Raw genomic sequence first — 19,703 nt, 5'->3', positions numbered from 1 at the left:
CCGGGTCTCCTCTCTTCCCGCCGCCAGCCCTGGCCCTCCGACGTCTGTCCCCAGGGCTTCTCACCCGGCTCCCGGATAACCCAGGTGTCCAGACCTCCGCCCCCAGCTCGCCAACCCAGGGCGGCGGCCCGTGACTCAGGCCCCTCGAGGGACTTGAGGAGGAAGCGGCAGCTGCTCCGAGCCGGGCCCGCCCTTCCCATCTCCTGCCGCTCCTCCCCACGCATTTGCCTTCCCGGGCCAGCCTTTGTTACCGTGGGGGCCGGGGCGGCCGCCGGGCTGCGGGGGACCCGTAGGGAGGGGGCGGCAGCAGGAGCGGCGCTCGGAAGCCAACGGTTTTGGAAGCTAGCTCCCTTACCCGAGCCGCTGCCCCACTCTTCCGCTTCAACCTATCTGCCGAGGGTCCCCAGGTCTGCAGCGAGGAAATTGGGGGATTTGGAGGAAGGGAGACCGGGTGCTCCGGGAAGGGGGGTGGGGCGGTCCGCGGGGAGTGGCCGCCACCCAGCGGTCATCAGAGGGCGCGGCCGATGCCCAGACTCGAGTCTGGCTCGCCTGTCCTTCCCAGAGGCAGCCCTGCAGCTTGAGAGACACTGACAGACTGCATGCTACACGTAGAAAAACCAGGCTGAATTTTATTTTCCTGTAGCGCGAGTTACTCGGGAGAGCAAGGAGCCCTTAGTCACCCGAATTAAGAGCAGAAATATCTGCTCAACTAGGTTCATGAGTCTGGAGCCCAGGGGCAGGGCCTAGGGAGCTGGAAAGGCCAGACAGTGGGGCTGGGCTGCAGCTGCAAGGTGTGGAGCCTGATGGGGCAGCCACTATCGTCAAACTTGCGGACCTTGGTCCAGCTCCTAGGAGGGGAGCTAGACGTGGAGAAGAGGATCCTTGAGGCGCAGAGGCCAGAAATAGGACCAGGGGAGTGGTCAGGCCAGACCCTTCTCCTTGTGAGGAGGTTGTTAATGGAGGGTCGAGCCCTAAGCTCTGAGGAGACAGATAAGTTCCCCACTCCCTCTTCCTGGCTGGTGAGAAGCGGCCCTTGGAGTCCAATGGCTGAAACTCAGAATTTAAGATATGGAGCTGGACCCAAGGAGTGGAGGCTCAAGCAAGGGAAGGGACAGCTCCTTCAGTCCATGAATTTGGGCCTCTGGTCTGAAGCAGCCAAGGCCTGGATGTTAAGGGGATTTGGAATTGGAGGGGAAAAGGAAGTACAGGGCTTGGAACGAGGGTTAGCCCCTCACTCGGCCTCCCCGTCCTGGGGCCGGGAGAGCAGGTGGAGTTTTCTTTGCAGCTGGGCCCGGAGGTAGCGGAGATCTTGCTGGTCCAGTCCGTGAGCCAGGCCCAGGTAGAGGGTAAGGAGGAGAGCAAGGAGGAGGCGGTCAGTGCCCAGGGTGGGCACCACCCATAGCACAGTCAGCAGCTCTACACACACTGGGTGGCGCAGGTGGGAGAAGAGTCTCAGAGCCCGGGGAGACTTCAGGGCCAGAGGCTCGCCCAGCCCCAGCACATGGTAGTACACCTAAGAGAGGGAGAATGGCTTAGAAATGGAGTCAAGCCCTTGTCGCAACTTAGCTGCCTCTTTCCTCCCCTTCCAGGCACCCTCCTTCTATAACACAGGCCCAGGAACCACCCTTCTGAGACTGGGGTCCCTGAGCCTCATCTCTGGTCCATGAAACTTCCGCAGGCCCAGGAAGCCCATGGTTTCTGGCCTTTGAGGGAGGGCTAAGGGGAGACTATCTTACAAGAAAGGGAGGTGAGGGAGTCAAAAGCAAGAGGCAGGTGGAGAGCAGGGGAGGAGGAGGGACATCCTTGGAGGGGAAAGAGGCATTCTAGAAAGGATCAGGGGTTTGGGTAGGGATCTGGGAGCCTCACCTGTTTGAGGCCCATGAGCTCTGCGTAGTCAAAGACGAGAAGGATGCTGAAGATGAGGAGCCAGGAAATGACGTGGAGCACAAAGCAGAGGAGGGGCACCCAAGTGGCCCACGGCTCGGCCCGAGCCTCCCACAACACGGGGCCCCTGGGCACGGGCTCCCAGTACCGCATCACCAGCTGAAGGAGGATGAGGGACTGGGTATCCCAGCAGCCCACCCTTGAAAGACCTAGACCCAGAGGCCGCCCCCATCCCAGGCCGGCCAGCTGCTCTCCCCGCCTCTACCATGAGCATGTTCAACATGTGGAGGGTGCTGGGTGGGGTCCCAAGTATGTAAGAATGACTTGTCTCTACTCTGAGGACTTAAAGAATGGATGAGAGTCACCAGATAGGTACACAAAGTAGCCTAGGCCAAGCACCCACTGAGAAACAGATGAGTACTAACTGGGAAGCTTTCTCTTGTGACCTAGGGAAGTGCTTTTGAAGAAAGGATAGGACTGAAGAGGAGTTAACAAGGGAATCTCAAGCAGGACAACGTGAACAAAGTTGCAACGGTGAGAATGCACATATCATTCTCGGGGAATGACAAGCAGTACACCATTCTTAATAAAAAGTAGGATATGTGCTGTGGAGGAATGGGAGCTGAGATTACAGTCCTGAACACCCTTAGTTCTCCTCCTAAACCCATGTTTTATCAGAAGCCTAAGGTCCTTGCCTCTCCAGTCGACGGAATCCTTCCCACAGACTGTTTCCCTTGAGGACTCAGCTGCCAGGGCTTCATACCTGCAAGGCCAGGGCAGTGCATGCCACGTACAGAGACCTCTGAAGGACCCCGAAGTACCGGGACATCCATGACTTCACTGTCTCAGTTGCCATGAGGCTGTGCTGCCCCACAAATAGTAGCAGGAGCCCCAGATCCCAAGCCAGGGGGACAAGAATGCTTTGGTCCTGCAGGGCAGCCAGCCATCCCTGGCGGGCATCTAGCGGGAGTTGGAGAAAGGGACAAAAGATCAAGAAGACTGTGGGAAAAACTCCCTACTCTTATCTCTTCTTGGGACCCCAGGCCATGTCCCTTAATGCTTTCAAGAGCCTTAATGCTTCCTCTCTAGGCTTTGCCCACCTCACTTTTCTATTCCCTGTTTCTTCCCTCTTCCCCAGGCCTCCTTCAGAGCTGGGGAAGAGGATTCATGCTGGTCAGTCACGAAAGGCATGGCTGGAGTGCCCTTTTTGTTTCGGTTCTCCAAATGCTCCCTCTTTATAACACTCTCCATAGTCCTCTTTACTAAGCCTTTCCTTAGAATACTCTGCTTATCGCCCTCTCTCCCCCTCAGTCCTCACTCTCCCGCCTCTCCAAACCGCTAATCCCTGAGTTGCTAATTTAGCCCTCTGGTGTCCCCTGCAGCGTCTCGGCGGCTTTCACGGTTCTAGTTCCCTCTCCTGGACTTCCCCTGTCATTCGTCTCCAAGCCCCGCCCCCGCTCCCTCTGCTCCGGCTCCACCTTCCTACCCCAGAGCTCATCCTCGGTCCCTCCCGCTCACCCGGACTACCAGACTCCGAGATTCCTCCAAGAAGTGGCCGAAGGGAGGTAAAGCGCACGAACTCCACTCCAGTGCCAAAGGCCAGGATGAAAGAGGCGAGGGCAGCAGGGACGAGGAGCAGTGCAGGGGCCATGGCGAGAAATGGAGGGGTGGGGAAAGGGGCGGTTTTGGGATTCCCGCGGCCGCAGGCTCCGCCCCGACCCCGCCTCCCGCCTGGGACCCTGCCCAGGAGGGCGGGGCTCCCGCGCACCGACGCCCAGGCTTCCGGCCGGCGCGCGCGGCTTTCTCTCACAGAGCTTCAGGGCTGATCCTTAAGTGCCTTTCCCTGGTCTGCGATCTCCGCGTCACAGAAGGGAATGTTAGAATCCCAAGTGAGAGGTGAGAAGGGCAGCGGTTGTTCAGTCATGCACGTGGTTTGAATCGCAGCTGGGCTAGTTTTCGCATCTAAAACGAAGACAGTTCTTCTCTTGCAGGGTTCTTGCAGAAACGGCATTATGATCCCCCCTTCCTTTAACAGCTTTGACTAGAAAACAGCCAGAGTCAGAGGTTACAAAGCCTCAGCTAACACTTTAATAATGAACGGTGAGAGAACGGAAGACTGTTGACCCAGGCTGAGAACCCAAAGCTCTGAATCATCCATTACAGCTTGTTAGATGAAAAAGAGTGACTATTTTACCACAAACGCTTAGTCTGTAATTTATTATAAAGCTGATTTGTTGCCTCTCCACTTGCTAAGGGGAGAGAACTTGTCTGTAACACTGAAAGATTTGTTCTATTAATGCCAAAGGCTGTTACTTTGTAAACATGAGAGTAACAATATGTTAAAATATTTGTGATAGAAAACTTTATTAGAGTTGTAAACTTTGTAGTATGTTAACTTTATCCAAGCTTGTGATAATTAACTACCTATACAACCTCATATTAGACTCCACTTACTAGTCAGAAAGCACTAAGATCTTTTGTCCAAAATTTTCCCTACAAACCTGTTTGTAATACCTACAAGACTAACATTCACATCTAAAAATCAAAGTAAAGTAAGGTTTTTCTCCATTAAAGATCATGTAGCTAAGGACCTGGTCACAGTAGCTATGACCATAGTAAGGAACTTAGAGATCATGAAGCTAATTCCCTCAGCTAATAGATAGAAGAAACATAGGCCTAAAGAGATCAAGAAAATTTCCCAAGATAAGAATTAAGGAGCTGCTAGTCCTGTGGGCTCAGGGATGACAAAATTGCCAAACAGCATCCCACAGGCTTTACATTCCTTCCCCTCCCGGAGGCTTAGTATTCCCATTCTCCTCTGAATCAGTGCTATTTTATACTGTACCAGACATCATTATGTTTTCCCTCGTGATTCACTCTCCATCCTGCTTTCTGCCTCAGGAAGTTGTCCTGAATGGACTACATCAAAGAAAATCACAGCATTTGAGGGAAGCCTTTCTATGTAACTGTTCCCTCCTCTCAACCTTTTGGGTTTACAGGTGGCCACAACAGAGCTGTGGGTACTGGCAATATTCTTTGTGATTTCTCTACACTCTGCCTACTTATAATTTTCACTTCATTAAACTCTCTCCAAATTATCCTAATTTGACTGTGCCATAGTTTCCTCTTAGGATCCTGACTGACAGAGACATTTATTACACAATGTGCTATGAGCTGTAGGGTTCATTGGAAGTGTAAGAAAAGATCTCTCTTCTCTAGAAATTTAAATCGGGGCACTTAAATTGTACCAGTCATGAAGTGGGTGTGCACATGAGTGCTAAGTGGGGCTATAGAGACAGCAGGTACTGTAAGGAATCCAGTGGACCTCAAGGACACAGGCAGCTTCACAAAGTACAAGGCTTTGAGCAGTGCAAGGGGACTAATATTTATCTGGGTCCTACTGTGTGCCACACCCACTATGGCTATGCTTAATATATATTGTGAGATCAGGTATGTCTAAAAGCCAGCACAGTGTTTGGCAAAGCTCATGCTGTTTCTACTACACCAAAGTTTTCCAAACTTAAGTATAACTTACCTGCAGAAAAGTGCCCAAAACTAATCAGTATTTTTTTAAATTGAAGTGAAATTCACATAACATGAAATTAGTACATTCATAATGTGTGCAACCACCACCTCTGTCTAGTTCCAAAGCATTTTCTCTTCACCCCAAAATAAAACCCTGCACCCATTAGGCGGTCATTCCCCGTTTCCTCTCCCTGCCAGCCCTGCCAACCACCATCTACTGTCTCTACGGATTTACCTATTCTGTGTATTTCCTACAGGTGGAGTCATACAATGTGACCTTTTGTGTCTGGCTTCTTTTACTTAGCATAATGCTTTTGAGATTCATCCTCAAAACACCGTAGCACAATTAGTACCTCATCCCCTTTTATGGCTGAATAATATTCCATTGTATGGATATGCCACAACTTGTTTATCCGTTCATCTGCTGATGAACATTTGTGGTGTTTTCATCTTTCGGCTCTTGTGAAAGTGTTGATGTGAACATTTGTATACAAGTATTTCTCTGAACATCTGTTTTAATTCTTTTGGCTATATACCTATGAGTAGAATTGCTGCGTCATATGGTAATTCTATAATTACCTTTTCGAGAAGCTGTCAAACTGCTTATCACAGTGGATGAATCATTTTACATTCCCATGAGCAGTGTAGATGGGTTCCAATTTCTCTACATCCTTGTAATCAACCAACTTCTAAAATTTACAAAATAAAACTGTACTACACCATAAGGCACATAGTGAATATTTATTTATCACAGAGGTTAAGCCTAAGCTAACTTTATAAATACTGGAAAAGCAGGCCAGGAAAAAAAAAAGGGCAGAGATTTGCTCAACGTCAAAGCTAAAGGATGCTTCTAAAGAGATGCGGCAAGGAGAGGGGAAAATATTTTAGTAGCATTCCATAACTCCACCCTCAAATTTACTCACTCCAAGCATTCTTTCAAGTTCTGGACACTAAAATTGTTTCCACTATCTTTTGCAGGGTGAGTAAGAATCCCAGTAAGAAAAGAAGAGGAGAAACAAATGGTTTCCAAGTAGGAAGCAGGACACTGCGCGCCATAGAGCAATAAGCACATCAGTCCGGCTAAATGTGAGCGGCGGCTTAAGGTATCTGAGCACGGGACTGGCCGACTTTAAGAGGCCATTTAAGAAAACTGGGGCTCCCAATCTCCCTGTGTTTGTTTACCAGCAAGCTTTTCAGCCCCACCCATGTTCCAAGACAAATCAGATCAGTACACCCCAATCCTTTCTAAAGCCCTAAGTTCTTTCTTCCAAATATTTCTAACACTTTATATATTGGTCGGGGAGGAAAAGCATACTGGGGTGGGGTTTTCAGGTGGATGACACTTCCAAACTGGAGAGGACAAAGGCCTCTGGCTTGGCTTCCTGCTTTAGTACTCCTGTGAGCAGGAACTCAGGTGAGAGGATGGGCAGCCCAACCCGAAATGGAATGGCACATCGAGGGAAGTCCTGGGAACATGTGATCACAACTCTCTGAGGCTGGAAGAAAGAGAAAACAGAAAGCCAGGGGTGAAAAAGAATCCTAGAAATAGGTTCGGGACCCACTAATCAGTCTTAGCAGCACAAAAACAGTACCTCCTGACGGGAAGCCGTATGACACACACTGTCTATGAAGAACTCTTGCCACAAAAGTTGAACCTGAATTTGTTCAACCTTTTAAAGTTAACTACGATTTTCAGGAAATATAAAAGATAGAAAAACAAGATAAATGACACAACAAGGGAGCAAACAGAAAAATCCAGACTGTGGAACATTCTAAAGGACAAGTGACCTAGTTTCTGCAGGAAGTCAATGGCAGGAAAAAGGCTAGGTGGGTTGGGGGGTATGCTCTAGAGTAAAAGAAAATTAAGAGATACAGCGCAATTGTGGGGATACATGGACCTTGTTTGAGTCCTGATTTGAACTGTAAAAAGACATTTTCAGATGACTCGAGAACTTTGATTAATGGAGTAAGACGAAGTGACAAGGAAACAATTGTTAATTTTGTTATTGACCAATAATGGCATGTGATTATGTAAGAAATGTACATATTTCTTAGAGATGTATATTTTAAATATGTAAGAAAAAATAATAATGACCTTTGAAGTTTCCCTTAAAAATTTCAGCAAAGAAAATGAAAGAAAAAGGGAAAAAAAAGGAATAGAGCAAATGCAGCAAAATCTAAATTAACCTGTTGAATCTGAGTGATTGGTATATGGAGGTTCGCTACATATTCCCTCTCCCTTTGTGTATATTTCAAAAAATTGTATATACAAAAATAAAAATAAGTCCATTTGGTATCAGCAGACCTCTTCCTTCTCTATCCCTCTCTATACCAGAGGTCTTCCCCCAGCCTCTCACTACTCCGTGTTCCCATCTGTACCTCCATTTTCCCTCTAACCTGTTCCCATTCCAGCCACCTCTCTAACTACCACCTCACCAGATCCTGAACACACCACCCCTACCTTATAGGACCGGGGCATGCTGGGTAGGACGGTGCCTCCACAGCAGCTGATGATCTCTCCCATCTGAGGTGGTGGTGGCTGGACTCCTGGGGTCACGTGAATCTCGTAGCCCTAGGAGGAAGAGAACGGTGGAGACAGTAGATGATGCACTGAGAGGCCGTGGACCGCTGGGCAACAGCTGAAGTGTGGGGCAGAAGATGGCCTCTCACCTCCAGCAGCCTTCGCTCCCGAGCCCGGCTCAGGGCCTCCCGAAGGCTGAAGCCAAAGTTCTTCTCCTGCTCAGGATCAGCCACCACATATTCAGCCGGGGGCAAGAAGCAACCTGCCTTGTGGGACTAAGGACGGTAACAGTCGGCATCAAAGCTCAGACCAGTCCTTCACCCAGCTCTTCTTTCTAGTGTTTACAGGGAGCTCACGAAATGTTTTCAGAATTAAGCCTTCTGCTTCACTAACCTCGTCTTCCTGTACCCACGTTCCTCCCACCGCTTTCTACAGACCCATGTGAGCAGCCTTCTCCCGCCACTATCTCTACGGGTCTGTCATCATCTCCTGGCCTCTCACCTGGCGCAGCCAGTCCAGGGAGAGGATGGGGATGCCCCGCCCCAGGGCACACAGGAACTTGACTGTCCGGCGGATCCGATCTGTCACCAGGTGGGAAGCCTCAGCCACTGAGCTGGCCAGACTGCCCCCCAGGGCCAGCACTGCCCGCTCTCCATGAGCATCCACCACGCCTGTGAAGAGCACCTGTGAAGGGGGTTAGCCAGAGCTGGTCACGGCAGCCAGCGCCATCGGCACCCGTCTCCCAAATCCCCTGGGTCTCCTCCCGTCCTACCACATCTCCATCTCCCACAAAGCCCCAGGGCCCTTCTCTCCTACTTTGGGGGCCGTGGACTCTTGGAGAGGTTTGGTCCGTCGCAGGCTGCGGCTTGGTATTTCCCGGGGCTCCTCCTCTGTCTGCTCTCTCTTTCTCTTGCCTGGTCCTGGAATCACTACATCCTGGGGTTGAGAGAGAACTTGGTGGGAGTTTCCAAGCCCCCAAGCTCTTTCCAAACTAGGTGACTCCAGCCCCCTCCTCACCTCTTCCTTCCTCAGCTTCGCTGCAGGATTTTCTTCTTCTTCCTTGAGGAATGCTGTCTTCTGGGGAACTTCTCTTTGGAGCCGTTTTTGAAGTGGAGGTGAGTCCGCAGTAGCTAAAGGCCTCTTGCGATTTTGAGAGGCCTCAGGCTGGGGCTCTGGGGTGAAGCCAGATCTATCTGCTGCCTCCCCCTTTGGGATCTGGGGAGCACGAGTGGGTGCCTCGGGAAGCTGGGCAAAGGCAGGCTCAGGAATGGTGCTAAGGGACTCGGCTGCTCTCACTGCCCCTCGTCTCTGGTTCCTTGAAGACTGGGAGTTAGGTTCGGAGGGTGCAGAGTAGGGTTCACGAACGTGAGCTGTGAGAGACCCATGTTTCCTAGTGGCCCTTGGCCTCCTGCTGCAATTGGCTTCAGGGATGGGCTCAGGGGGAACAGGCTCTCCTGCGGGCACTGGAGAGTGGGATTCAGGGGTGGTAGGAACTGGCACAGCACTTACTGTAGAAGACCTTAGTGTCCTGCTCTGACCACCCTGAGCTATGACTTTGGGGGTGACAGGCTGCTCTGTGGGGGACGAAGGTTCAAGGTCAGGAGCTGTGGGTTCAGTTGGCTGGGATGTCTTGACAGAGGACCTTTGTGTCCTGCCCCGAGTGGCCTGAGATGTGGGTTCAGGGGTGAGAGACTGGTCTTTAGAGGTGGAAGGCTGGGGCTCAGGAGTTATGGGGACAACTGGTTCAGGGGCCTTACCAGATGACCTAAGTGTCCTGCCCTGAGGGGCCTGAGATGTGGGTTTGGGGGTGACAGGCTGGTCTGTGTGGGCAGAAGGCTGGAGCTCAGGGGCTGTGGGGACATTTCGTTCAGGGGTTTTGACAGAGGACCTAAGTGTCCTGCCCCGAGTGGCCTGAGATGTGGGTTTGGGGGTGACAGGCTGGTCTGTGGGAGTGGAAGGCTGGGGCTCAGGGGCTGTGGAGATAACTGGTTCGGGAGTCTTGACAGAAGCCCTCTGTGTCCTGCCCCGAGTGGCCCGAGATGTGGGTTTGGGGGTGACAGGCTGGTCTGTGGGAGTGGAAGGCTGGGGCGCAGGGGCTGTGGCGATAACTGGTTCGGGAGTCTTGACAGAAGCCCTCTGTGTCCTGCCCCGAGTGGCCCGAGATGTGGGTTTGGGGGTGACAGGTTGGTCTGTGGGAGTGGAAGGCTGGGGCTCAGGGGCTGTGGAGATAACTGGTTCGGGAGTCTTGACAGAAGCCCTCTGTGTCCTGTCCCGAGTGGCCCGAGATGTGGGTTTGGGGGTGACAGGTTGGTCTGTGGGAGTGGAAGGCTGGGGCTCAGGGGCTGTGGAGATAACTGGTTCGGGAGTCTTGACAGAAGCCCTCTGTGTCCTGCCCCGAGTGGCCCGAGATGTGGGTTTGGGGATGACAGGCTGGTCTGTGGGAGTGGAAGGCTGGGGCTCAGGGGCTGTGGAGATAACTGGTTCGGGAGCCTTGACAGAAGCCCTCTGTGTCCGGCCCCGAGTGGCCTGAGATGTGGGTTCGGGGGTGACAGGCTGGTCTGTGGGAGTGGAAGGCTGGGGCTCAGGGGCTGTGGTGATAACTGGTTCGGGAGTCTTGACAGAAGCCCTCTGTGTCCTGCCCCGAGTGGCCCGAGATGTGGGTTTGGGGGTGACAGCCTGGTCTGTGTGGGCAGAAGGCTGGAGCTCAGGGGCTGTGGAGACATTTTGTTCAGGGGTTTTGACAGAGGACCTAAGTGTCCTGCCCCGAGTGGCCCGAGATGTGGGCTTGGGGGTGACAAGCTGGTCTGTGGAGGCGGTAGGGTGGGGCTCAAGGGGTACAGAAGAAACTGGAGAGGACCCTTGGGGCTTGACTTTGGGTTTTGGGTGAAGAGAGTCCAGCTCTGAGGAGAAGGGAGTCTCCAGTGCTTCCTGACTCTCATTTTGTCTGGTCCTGGGAATAGGCGGTTCTAAAGGAGGTGGAGAGGGCGAAAGGAGGGACTGAGGGGCAGGATGTTTCTGGCTCTGAGAGATGAGGGGGTTTTGGAGAGGCGCTGAAGCCTCCTGCAGTGCAGGAGGCCGACAAGCATCTGGGGATTCCTGATCACCCTGGGGAGAAATGGAAGCCAGTGAGGGAGGAGGAGACAGAGAGAAGAGAGACAGGACTTGGATACTGTTCTTGATCCTTGTTTATAGAGTGTACTCGTGGCATCTCTTTCTGTCTGTTCCATTAGACTGGGAATTCCCTCCTTCCCAGAGACCTCTCCCCAGAATGCCAGTATAGCATTCTCCATGTATGGATGACGCTAATAAAGAGGACGGTTAGGAGAAAGAGGAAAGGGGCTTGAAAAAGGAGCTTTCTGAGTCAGGGAGGGGGAGACAGAACTTGGGGAACAGATATGGAAAACAACAGTGTCAAAGTAAACGGATAGAAGCCAACTAAGGAGCCAACCAAGAAGCCAACTAAGGAGCAGTGAAAATGGAAGAAAAGTTAAACGTATGGGGAAAGGAGTAAATGAAAGCAAGGTCAGGGGAAGGGGCAGTGGAGGAGATTGCAGAGATGACCTGTGGAGTGGGGAGGTGGGTACAGAAAGCAGCTCTCACCCTGGAAGCCTTCTCAGCAGGTGGCATCTTGCAATTCAAGTAGCCTAGACAGAAGGGAAAGGCAAGTAGCTGAGGTCTAAGCAGTCAGTCACTTAGCGGTTGATTATCATGAGGGCTGTGTACCACCTTAGGCTCCCCTCTACCTTCACTTACCCCTCTGCTGCCTCCTGGGGCTCACTGGGGCACCCCTTCCTCCACCTGACTGGCTCCCAGAAGCTATGGGGTCTGAAGCAAGTCCCTGAAGGTCTCCCGCCCCCGCTCCAGGCTCTGGTGTCGAACCTGAGGCCTGGCCTTTCTGGTCCTGGCCCCCCGCCTCTGTCTCCCCTGTCTGTGGGCCTCTGTCCAGCATCACTTTGGGTACCTTCCCTTGTAACCCACCTGCCTCACACTCTCTCTCTGCTACTGGTTTCTCTGCTTCTCTGTCAAATATTTCTCTTGTAAGAGTCTGCTTTTCTCTCTCTTTCTCTTGTATTTCCTCGGGTGTCTCAATTTCTACCTTCAAACTCTCCATATCCCTTTCAGTACTTGCACTTTTTACTTTTTTGTCAGACTCTTGTTTCTGAGTATCTCTAGCTAACACCTGTTTTTGTTCTCTGTCCTGTATCCCCCTCGTTGATTCTTCCTCTCCCATCACATCTTCCCTCTCTCCTTCCGAGGACAGTTTCTCAGTTTCCCTCTCCAATGGCCCTCTCTCAGGGGTCACCCTCTCTGCTGTCTCTCTTGGTGTACCCATGTCTTCCTCCACAGTCTGCATCCCTCTGCCTTGAATCCCCAGTGGCTCTGCATGAACTGGACTCTCTGGATGTTGCTCTTGTGGTGCTGCCGTAGGTGGAGAGGGGCAAGATGCATGGGCTTCAATGTGGGTGGCAATGGGCTGGCTCTCAGAGGCTTCAGACTCTCTCGGACAGAATGGCTGTGTAGCCAAGACCTCCCATGGCTCATCCAAGGAACCTGAAAGCAGAGTGAGAGAGAGAGAGAGAAGAGGGAGGAGTGTAGGTTGAAAAGGTAATAGCTTGAGAAAAGATGAAGACAAATTCATGCATAATAAACTTAAATGGGTTATTAAAGGAAAGCTGGGAGTAAGGAAGATAGTCATAACATTTAACATTTGTCTCAAAAAGTAAGCCCAAACCTTCATATAAAAGCTCTCTCAGTAGCCTCTTAAAAACTTATGCTAGACTAGTTGCTCTATGGGTCTGACTTAATATGGCATTTTTTTTCTGAGGCGATGGAGGAACATCAGCAAAACCTCAAGGAATATAAAAGAAACGTGTAGAGGGGGAAATAAGGATGCCAAGTTCGGGACACAGAGGGGAGAGTTTCTTATACCTGTGGCCTGGAAGCTGCAACGGGAAGGGCCAGGCTCTTGGGGCAGAGTAAACAGGAAGGCCTGGGTGGGTTCATCCTCCATGCTGGGGACTGTTGCACAAGAAAGCATGGCCTGAGCACTGCTCCACAGAACTCCAGGGTCCCATTCTTAGTTTCCCACCCTGACCGTCCCAGCTTTCACACACTTCAAGGACTACCAGTCTGATCTCCAAGCTCCTGTTTGTACCAGTATCCACATGATACAGATGTCCTCACCTTCCAGGCTCTGATTCTCTCTCTCCACAAAGCACTGGGTAGCTTGTAGGTCCAGATCTTCAGAATCTGGTGGGGGAGGAATATAGGATAATTAAAAAATCACAGCTGACCCTTAACTCCTTCCTTTTACTCTACTATTCCCTCCTCAGCCCCAACACCATGCAATAGACTGAATCTCTGTGTCTCCCCCAAAATTCTTACATTGAAACCTAATTTCCAATGTGAGGGTATTAGGAGGTGGGGCTTCTGGGAGGTGATTAGGTCATGAGGGTGGAGCCCGTGTGAATGGGATCAGTCCCCTTATAAAAGAGACTCCAGAGAGCTTCCTTGGGCCCTTCTGCCACGTGAGGACATAGTGAGAAGATGGCTGCCTATGAAGAAGGAAGCGGGGCCTCACCAGACACTGAATCTGCTGGTATCTTGGACTTCCCAGGCTCTAGAAGTGTGAAAAATAAACTTCTGTTGTTTATAAGCTACCCAGTCTATGGTATTTTGTTATAGCAGCTCAAATGAACTAAGATACCCTAGAAGCATTCTTTATTGCAGGGGTTAAGGGAGGAAGAAAGGCCAGCACTAACCATCGTGGTTGTCTCCAGAGTCCATGGTCCTATCCACATGTGGTTCTCTCTCCCCTTCTGTGGGGGTCTGGGCCCCCTGTCTCTGTGGCTGGGTGGGTTCCCCTGGAGTGCCTGTGTCCACCACCAGATCTGCTATGTTATTCCTTGAGACAGGGAGAAGGTCCTGCTCCACTTGGGCCGCGGGTGACCCACCCTGGGCCCCAGCCATAAAAGCCCTGCCCTGTTCAAGAACGGCTACAGCCCACTCTGTCCCAGTAGCTTCTTCTGCCTGAAGCTGGCTCTTTCTTACATCTGCCACTGCTGAGGCTGCTAAGGATGTGTTCTCCTCCGCATCTGGGTCACAGTCCCCAGCTAGAGGAGGCTGGGCTTCTTCTAGATACACCACAGGCAGCTTTGCTGGGCCTCCTTCAGCTTCCACATCTGTTTGATGTGTCCATGCTACAGGTACTTGATGCTTCTCCAGAAGTATAACAGCTGGCCGTGGTGGGACTTCCTCCACCACTTGTGTGTTGATATGCACTGTGGCAGAGGCTTGGCTTCTCTCCAGGTGGAACCCTGGTGAGCTCTTCTCTTCCGCCACCTCTGTATCACTGTCCCTGAGAGGAGGATGACTCTTTTCTGAATATGCCTTGCCCGTGTGACCCCTGGGAACAGTTCCTGTCTTCTCCACTGGGAGCCCCTTTTCCTTCACGTCTGTGTCACTGTCTCTCCCAGCAGAGGCTTGGCTTTGCTCCAGAAGGGCCACCAGTTGGGCCCTATCGTCTTCTGCATCTGGATCTCTGTTCCACGCAACGGCCCGGCTCTCTCTTAGATGTGCCAGCGTGAGCGCTGCTGAGACTTCTTCCTTGTCATCTGTATTGCTATTGATCACGACAGAGGCTCGGCTTTTGTCCAGAGGGACAGTCAGGGGGGCCTCCCCCTCCTCTATATCTGTATCACTACCAGCCGGGCTCTCCTGCTGATGTGCCACGCCAGGTGCCCGAGGACTCTCTGCACCAACTTCATGGAAGATGTGCCTCTTCCTCACAGGAACTACAGCTGGGGTCGCAGGGATCCCCTCTTCTTCCACATCAGTATCACTGTCTATGAAGCCACAAGGCTGGGCCCTTTCCAGATGGACCCCAGTGAGCCTTCTTAGAGGCCCGCTCTCATCGTCCACATCTGTGTCACTGTCCTCCCCAGCAGGCTGGCTCCTCTCCAGAGTCACTCCAACTGGAACCACCCTACTCCTCGCGCTCCTCTCAACTTTCGTGTCATTGTTCTTCTCCTTCACTGAACACTGATCCTTTTCAAGCTGGATTCCAGTTGTGACAGGTTTAGGCTGTTCTGTCTCTGCAGCGGTGACTCTTCTGGCAGCTGAGGAGCCCTCCCCTGCTCCTGGTTGCTGACTTTCTTCCTCATCTGTGTCACTGTTCAAGTTGAAGGCAAAAGGTGGCCCAGGGACATCCAGGGCAGAGGAAGGTCCCTCTTCATCGCTGTGAAGGGAAGAGAAGAGAGAGTCTATAGAATCTATTTCCCCAGAAGGGATGCCCCACTCAGCCAGGAGCTCCTTGAGGGCAGACATGAGGTAGTATTTTCTTTTATATCTCCAGCAGTTAGTTTTTTACTTGGCACATCAGAGGTGCTCAATAAAAATTCAGTTGATTGAATGAGTATGTGTAGTTCCCCAGCCCGGACTTTCATGGTAATAAGTTCTCGTAGAGATGGATCCTCCAGCCCCTGATTTCTCCTCCTTTAGAGGACTCAGGTGTCTGGCCCTTTGGCACTCACCTCTCTGGAACTACTGTTGCCAAAAAGGAGGTCCTTGGTCCTTTCACCACACACTTTTTAGAAAGAGAATCTGTCAGTGTAGAAAGGAGTAAGTTGACAGTTTTACACTCACAATCCCCATCTCCTCACCCGCCCTCCCAATACACAAACTTACCTACTTCTTCCTCTGAGTCCTCAGCCAACAGAAGCCTGTGGGGTTGAGTTCCTCCCTGTACCCTGGGTGTCTCCTCTATAGTTAGAGGGCCCCGGGAGACAAAGGGCAGGGGGACATCCAAGCGATGGTACTGGCAGGGCAAGTCAGCAAAGAGAATCAACTCCCGGTCCCTCAAACGATGACTCACCCCAGGGCCCAGGACCTTAGGAGGCCTCAGGATTTGAGTACCATTGAGGCTTCCACAATCCCGGAGGACAGGCGCCTTGTCCCAGGCCAAGATTTCAATCACCGCATGTTGTTTGGAGATAGATGAATAGGGCAGGGCCACAGAGCAATCAGGCATTCGGCCTACCACATTCTTCCCAAGGTATAGTGGGAAATCTAAGAATTAGAGAGGTATATGGGTTCCAAGGCCAGAGTCCTGACCTTCTATTAGGAAAATGTTCCTGTTAAGTACCTCACTACTCACTCAAGGTCCCCCCATGCATTAGAAAAATAAAAGGCCCCAGGATTATCTAGCTAATAAAGAATATATGCAATGCATTATTCATAATCAATACCCCATCCATCCACACTGGATTATTTTCTATTGTAAAATATACATAAAATTTACCATTTATGTAAAATATACATAAAATTTACCATTCAGCCAACTTTTCAGTGTACAGTTCAGTGACGTTAAGTACATTCACATTGTTGTGCAAAACATCACCACCACCCATTTCCAGACCTCACTGGATTTTTATCTGAATCCCTTCATCTTCTCCTACCAAAGTAAAGGCACCCCATTGAGTCCAGGGCACTTGCCTGGAGCAATCAGATCAATCAGCCCCCTCTTCTCCTTCCCAGTAAAACCTTTTTTCAGATCTCCCAGATGCATATCTAAGCTTGCAAGCCTCCAATTACCTCGCCACAGAAATAAGAGGCCTAAAAAAAAAAAAAGAAAAAGAAATACCAGTACTTCAGCACCCAATAACCCCTGACCTTTTTCTGGTCCATAGGAACTACTGAAGATACGCAGTCGCCCAAGGGGCTCCAAGCTACACCCCAAAGATTCACTGGGTCTCTCTTCAACCTCCTCCTCTTGTTCAACTTCCCAGTTAATAACCTGGGTGTCTTCCATGATCTGAGGAAAAAACACATTATTATCACCTCTTTCAGTGGGTCACACACACAGCCTCAGAGAGGAGACTGCTAACTGCTGTAAACCTGGATAGCTATGGAGGCTGATGCTTCCCCTTCTGCCAGTCATTCTGTTGTTATTCTTCTGAAGCATTTAAGAAATATCTTTGACCATGATACGAAATAAGAAATAAATACTATAGAGTCCCCAGTACAGAAATATATACAAAAACACATGCTTGGGACTTCCCTGGTGGTCCAGTGGTAAAGAATCTGCCTCCCAACGCAGGGGACTCAGGTTCGATCCCTGATCAGGGAACTAAGATCCCACATGTCGCGGGGCAACTAAACCTGTGTGCCACAACTACTAAGCTCGGGCGCCTCAACTAGAGAGCCTGCGTGCCACCAACTACAGAGCCCACGTGCCCTGGAGCCTGCGCGCCACAACTAGAGAAGAGAAAACCCGCACAGTACAACTAGAGAGAAGCTCCAGCACCGCAATGAAAGATCCCGCATGCCTCAATGAAGATCCCGCATGCTGCAACTAAGACCCGACACAGCCAAAATTAAGTAAATAATAATAAATAAATAAATCTTAAAAAAAACAAAAAACAAAAAAACCCCCACATGCTTATTTATAGACAAATGTTTTGAGAAACAATGTTAAGCCTTTATACAACACTCTGATAGTTGTCATTCTGTTTTTTTCTCTTCTCAATTCTTTAAATGCCGATTTGCAATCCACTGAATTGATTTCACTATCCACTATTGGGATAACTTTTGCCAAACACCAACTATGTATCAGGCATAGTAGCCATGAGGCAGGCATTTAGGACACTAAGGCTAAAAATATTCAATCAGGATAACATAGCAGGTAAATGAAAAGGGTAGGAATAAATGTGCTTCTGGCTGCAAAGCCCATGCTTTTTACACTTATCAGATCATCTCAGTGTGATCAGACTAAACTGCAAAAAATCATAACAGCCAAAAGAGAGGCTTGGTAGGTGTCAAGCACTGCTCTAAATACTTTATATTCACTGACTTATTTAATTATCACAAGAACCCTGTAAACTATTATTATTACTTTTTTTTTTTTGGTTGTTTTCCTTTTGGACATGCAGCATGGCATGTGGGATCTTAGTTCCTCGACCAGGGATCAAACCCCTGGCCCCTGCAGTGGAAGCACGGAGTCCTAACCACTGGAGCGCCAGGGAATTCCTTATTATTACTTTCTATTTCTCAGATAAAGAAACTGCAATACAGATGGATTAAGGAATTTGTCCTGGACCACCCAGATAATGTCTCTCCTCTGTTTAATATTCTTTGATGGATTTCCATGCCCATAGGATAAAATAAAATCTAAACTCCTTAGCAAGACCCTCCACAATCAGAACCTCATATCCTCAATGTATGTCCCACCCGCACCTCACCCAAGCCTATGATTCAGCCACATGGACCTTCTCCCCAGTCTCTGAACACATTGCTCCCTTTCATCTGCAGGCCTTAGCCAGCTCCTTAGCCCTTTGCTCATAGTTTTCTGGTCCAAATCCTACCCATCCTTTACAATTCAGTTCAAATGTCACTACCTCAGCAAAGCCTTGCCTGGAGTCTTCTCTGCTTTCTGGTGTTCCCCATGTTCCTAAGTGTTTCACGGTGGTTGGTGGACTTGTACTTATCCTGATAGCTCTCACCATAGTGTAACTATTACATTCCATTTCTGCCTCACACCCCCCGAGAACTGGACAAGGCAGAACTGTGTCTTTTCCCCAAGGGTCCATCATATTCATTCAACAGTTATTGCGCACCTGGTACCGCTGTAAGTATTCGGGATACATTCCTGAACCAAAAGTAAAATTAACTCTGCCCTCCTGATTAAAGAACAAATAAGATGAAAACTCAAAACAGTATGAAAGATGCTACTCTAAACGGAAACTGTTGACAGGTTGGGAAAGTAGGACACCTCCATGGAGATAGTGTTAACTCCGTTCTTAAGACTGGCGAACTCAGCTGGTACCCATGACCCTCGTCTCCAATCCATGGGCCACCACCTTTGATCTCCCTCCATCCCATGGGTTCCCTCCTAGCCCAACGGCTCCCTGTGTCTTCATACCTAAGGTCAGGGAGGAGCGTCAGGTAAGGATGAGTATTATAATCCGAGGAGCAAATTTCCAAGTATCCTCCGCCCAGTCGTACCCAAGGCACGCCCCTCCCGCCCACCGGGGAAAACCAAGATGTCACCCGGGGAGCCTTGGGCGAGGCCCCCCAGAACTCACCTACTTTGAGTCCCCGCGCGCGCCACCAGTAACGGCCGCGACCGGGGTGGCGCGAGTGCCTGAGCGGGGCGGGGGCCGATTCGCTGATTGGCTCCTGCCGCTGTCTTTCACAGCCCGGCTGCACGCCGACAGAGCAAGCCGCCAATTCGGAGGCACAGCCAGAGCCCCGCCCCGTCCCCGCCCCCTTACAGCTCAAAGGGGCGGCTTCTCCGGGGAGGCTGAGATCAGTTGGCTGAGGCTGTAATCAGAGGCCGCCGAAGGCGCACAGAATAGCGCACCTCGATTGGGCAGCTCCAGAGGACAACCCACTGCCGCTTCACCGCACCGCCCACTTCCCGCGCAGATTTCCAAATTGCGACCACAGAGTCTGGACGCCAGCGACGGATAGAGGGGCTTACCATAGTCGTCGCCCCAAGCATCTAGTGCGGCCAGAGCGTCCTTCCCCGGTCCTCCCAGACATGGAGTCCGCTGACTCATGAGAAATGAAAATGGATTGCGGGTTGCAGTCGTGGCTGAAGGCTGCAGTTTGGAAAATATCCCGTAGGCGTGGCGCTCGAGGACTCATTGCAATGGAAGTCATTTTCTTATGAGTTAGCTCGTCTTGAAGTCATGTCATTTCCTCTCTGACAATACATTCCTGATGGACATTTTGAGGTCATTCTCCAAGAGTAAAGATCCCTAGGCAAACAGAA

The 19,703-nt window shown here is 50.8% G+C and overlaps 2 protein-coding genes across 5 annotated transcripts; both read right to left on the bottom strand.

The window, feature by feature from the left end:
• Positions 1 to 1,231: 1,231 nt before the first annotated feature.
• Positions 1,232 to 3,535, bottom strand: NRM (nurim; the record flags this gene model as incomplete). 4 transcript variants are annotated; one of them, XM_082847119.1, is made up of 4 exons in its annotated part: positions 1,232 to 1,513; positions 1,867 to 2,061; positions 2,648 to 2,844; positions 3,403 to 3,535. In XM_082847119.1, the coding sequence occupies 4 exons, from the start codon at positions 3,533 to 3,535 to the stop codon at positions 1,232 to 1,234; spliced, it is 807 nt and encodes a 268-aa protein (XP_082703245.1). The 4 variants fall into 4 exon arrangements, with proteins under 4 accessions (XP_082703245.1, XP_082703246.1, XP_082703247.1 ...); XM_082847120.1 differs by having other exon boundaries at positions 1,867 to 2,043; XM_082847121.1 differs by lacking the exon at positions 1,867 to 2,061.
• A 2,617-nt stretch (positions 3,536 to 6,152) lies between these two features.
• Positions 6,153 to 16,789, bottom strand: MDC1 (mediator of DNA damage checkpoint 1). The gene is made up of 14 exons (XM_082847948.1): positions 16,601 to 16,789; positions 15,617 to 15,997; positions 15,463 to 15,532; positions 13,693 to 15,167; positions 13,115 to 13,180; positions 12,860 to 12,949; positions 11,684 to 12,481; positions 11,531 to 11,574; positions 8,948 to 11,035; positions 8,747 to 8,866; positions 8,432 to 8,614; positions 8,080 to 8,205; positions 7,871 to 7,981; positions 6,153 to 6,905 (listed from the first exon to the last, which is right to left on the bottom strand). Exons 1-14 carry the CDS (start codon positions 16,737 to 16,739, stop codon positions 6,738 to 6,740), a joined length of 5,859 nt encoding a protein of 1,952 aa, XP_082704074.1. The 5' UTR covers positions 16,740 to 16,789; the 3' UTR covers positions 6,153 to 6,737.
• Between the last annotated feature and the right edge of the window lie 2,914 nt (positions 16,790 to 19,703).

This window comes from Leucopleurus acutus (genome assembly GCF_964270905.1).
Source record: "Leucopleurus acutus genome assembly, chromosome: 10".
NCBI classification, from domain to species: Eukaryota; Metazoa; Chordata; class Mammalia; order Artiodactyla; family Delphinidae; genus Leucopleurus; species Leucopleurus acutus.
Note: the sequence above shows the minus strand (reverse complement) of the source record. Positions and strands in the feature narration are given on the sequence as shown.

Excerpts from the sequence above, each read along its gene's own strand:
- MDC1 (XM_082847948.1), bottom strand. The coding sequence starts at position 16,739 with ATGGAAGACACCCAGGTTATTAACTGGGAAGTTGAACAAGAGGAGGAG. Across the intron at positions 15,998-16,600 it reads TTCCTATGGACCAGAAAAAG|ATTTCCCACTATACCTTGGG; the intron begins GTCAGGGGTTAT and ends TCTAATTCTTAG. Across the intron at positions 8,206-8,431 it reads CCCTGGACTGGCTGCGCCAG|TCCCACAAGGCAGGTTGCTT; the intron begins GTGAGAGGCCAG and ends TACCGTCCTTAG.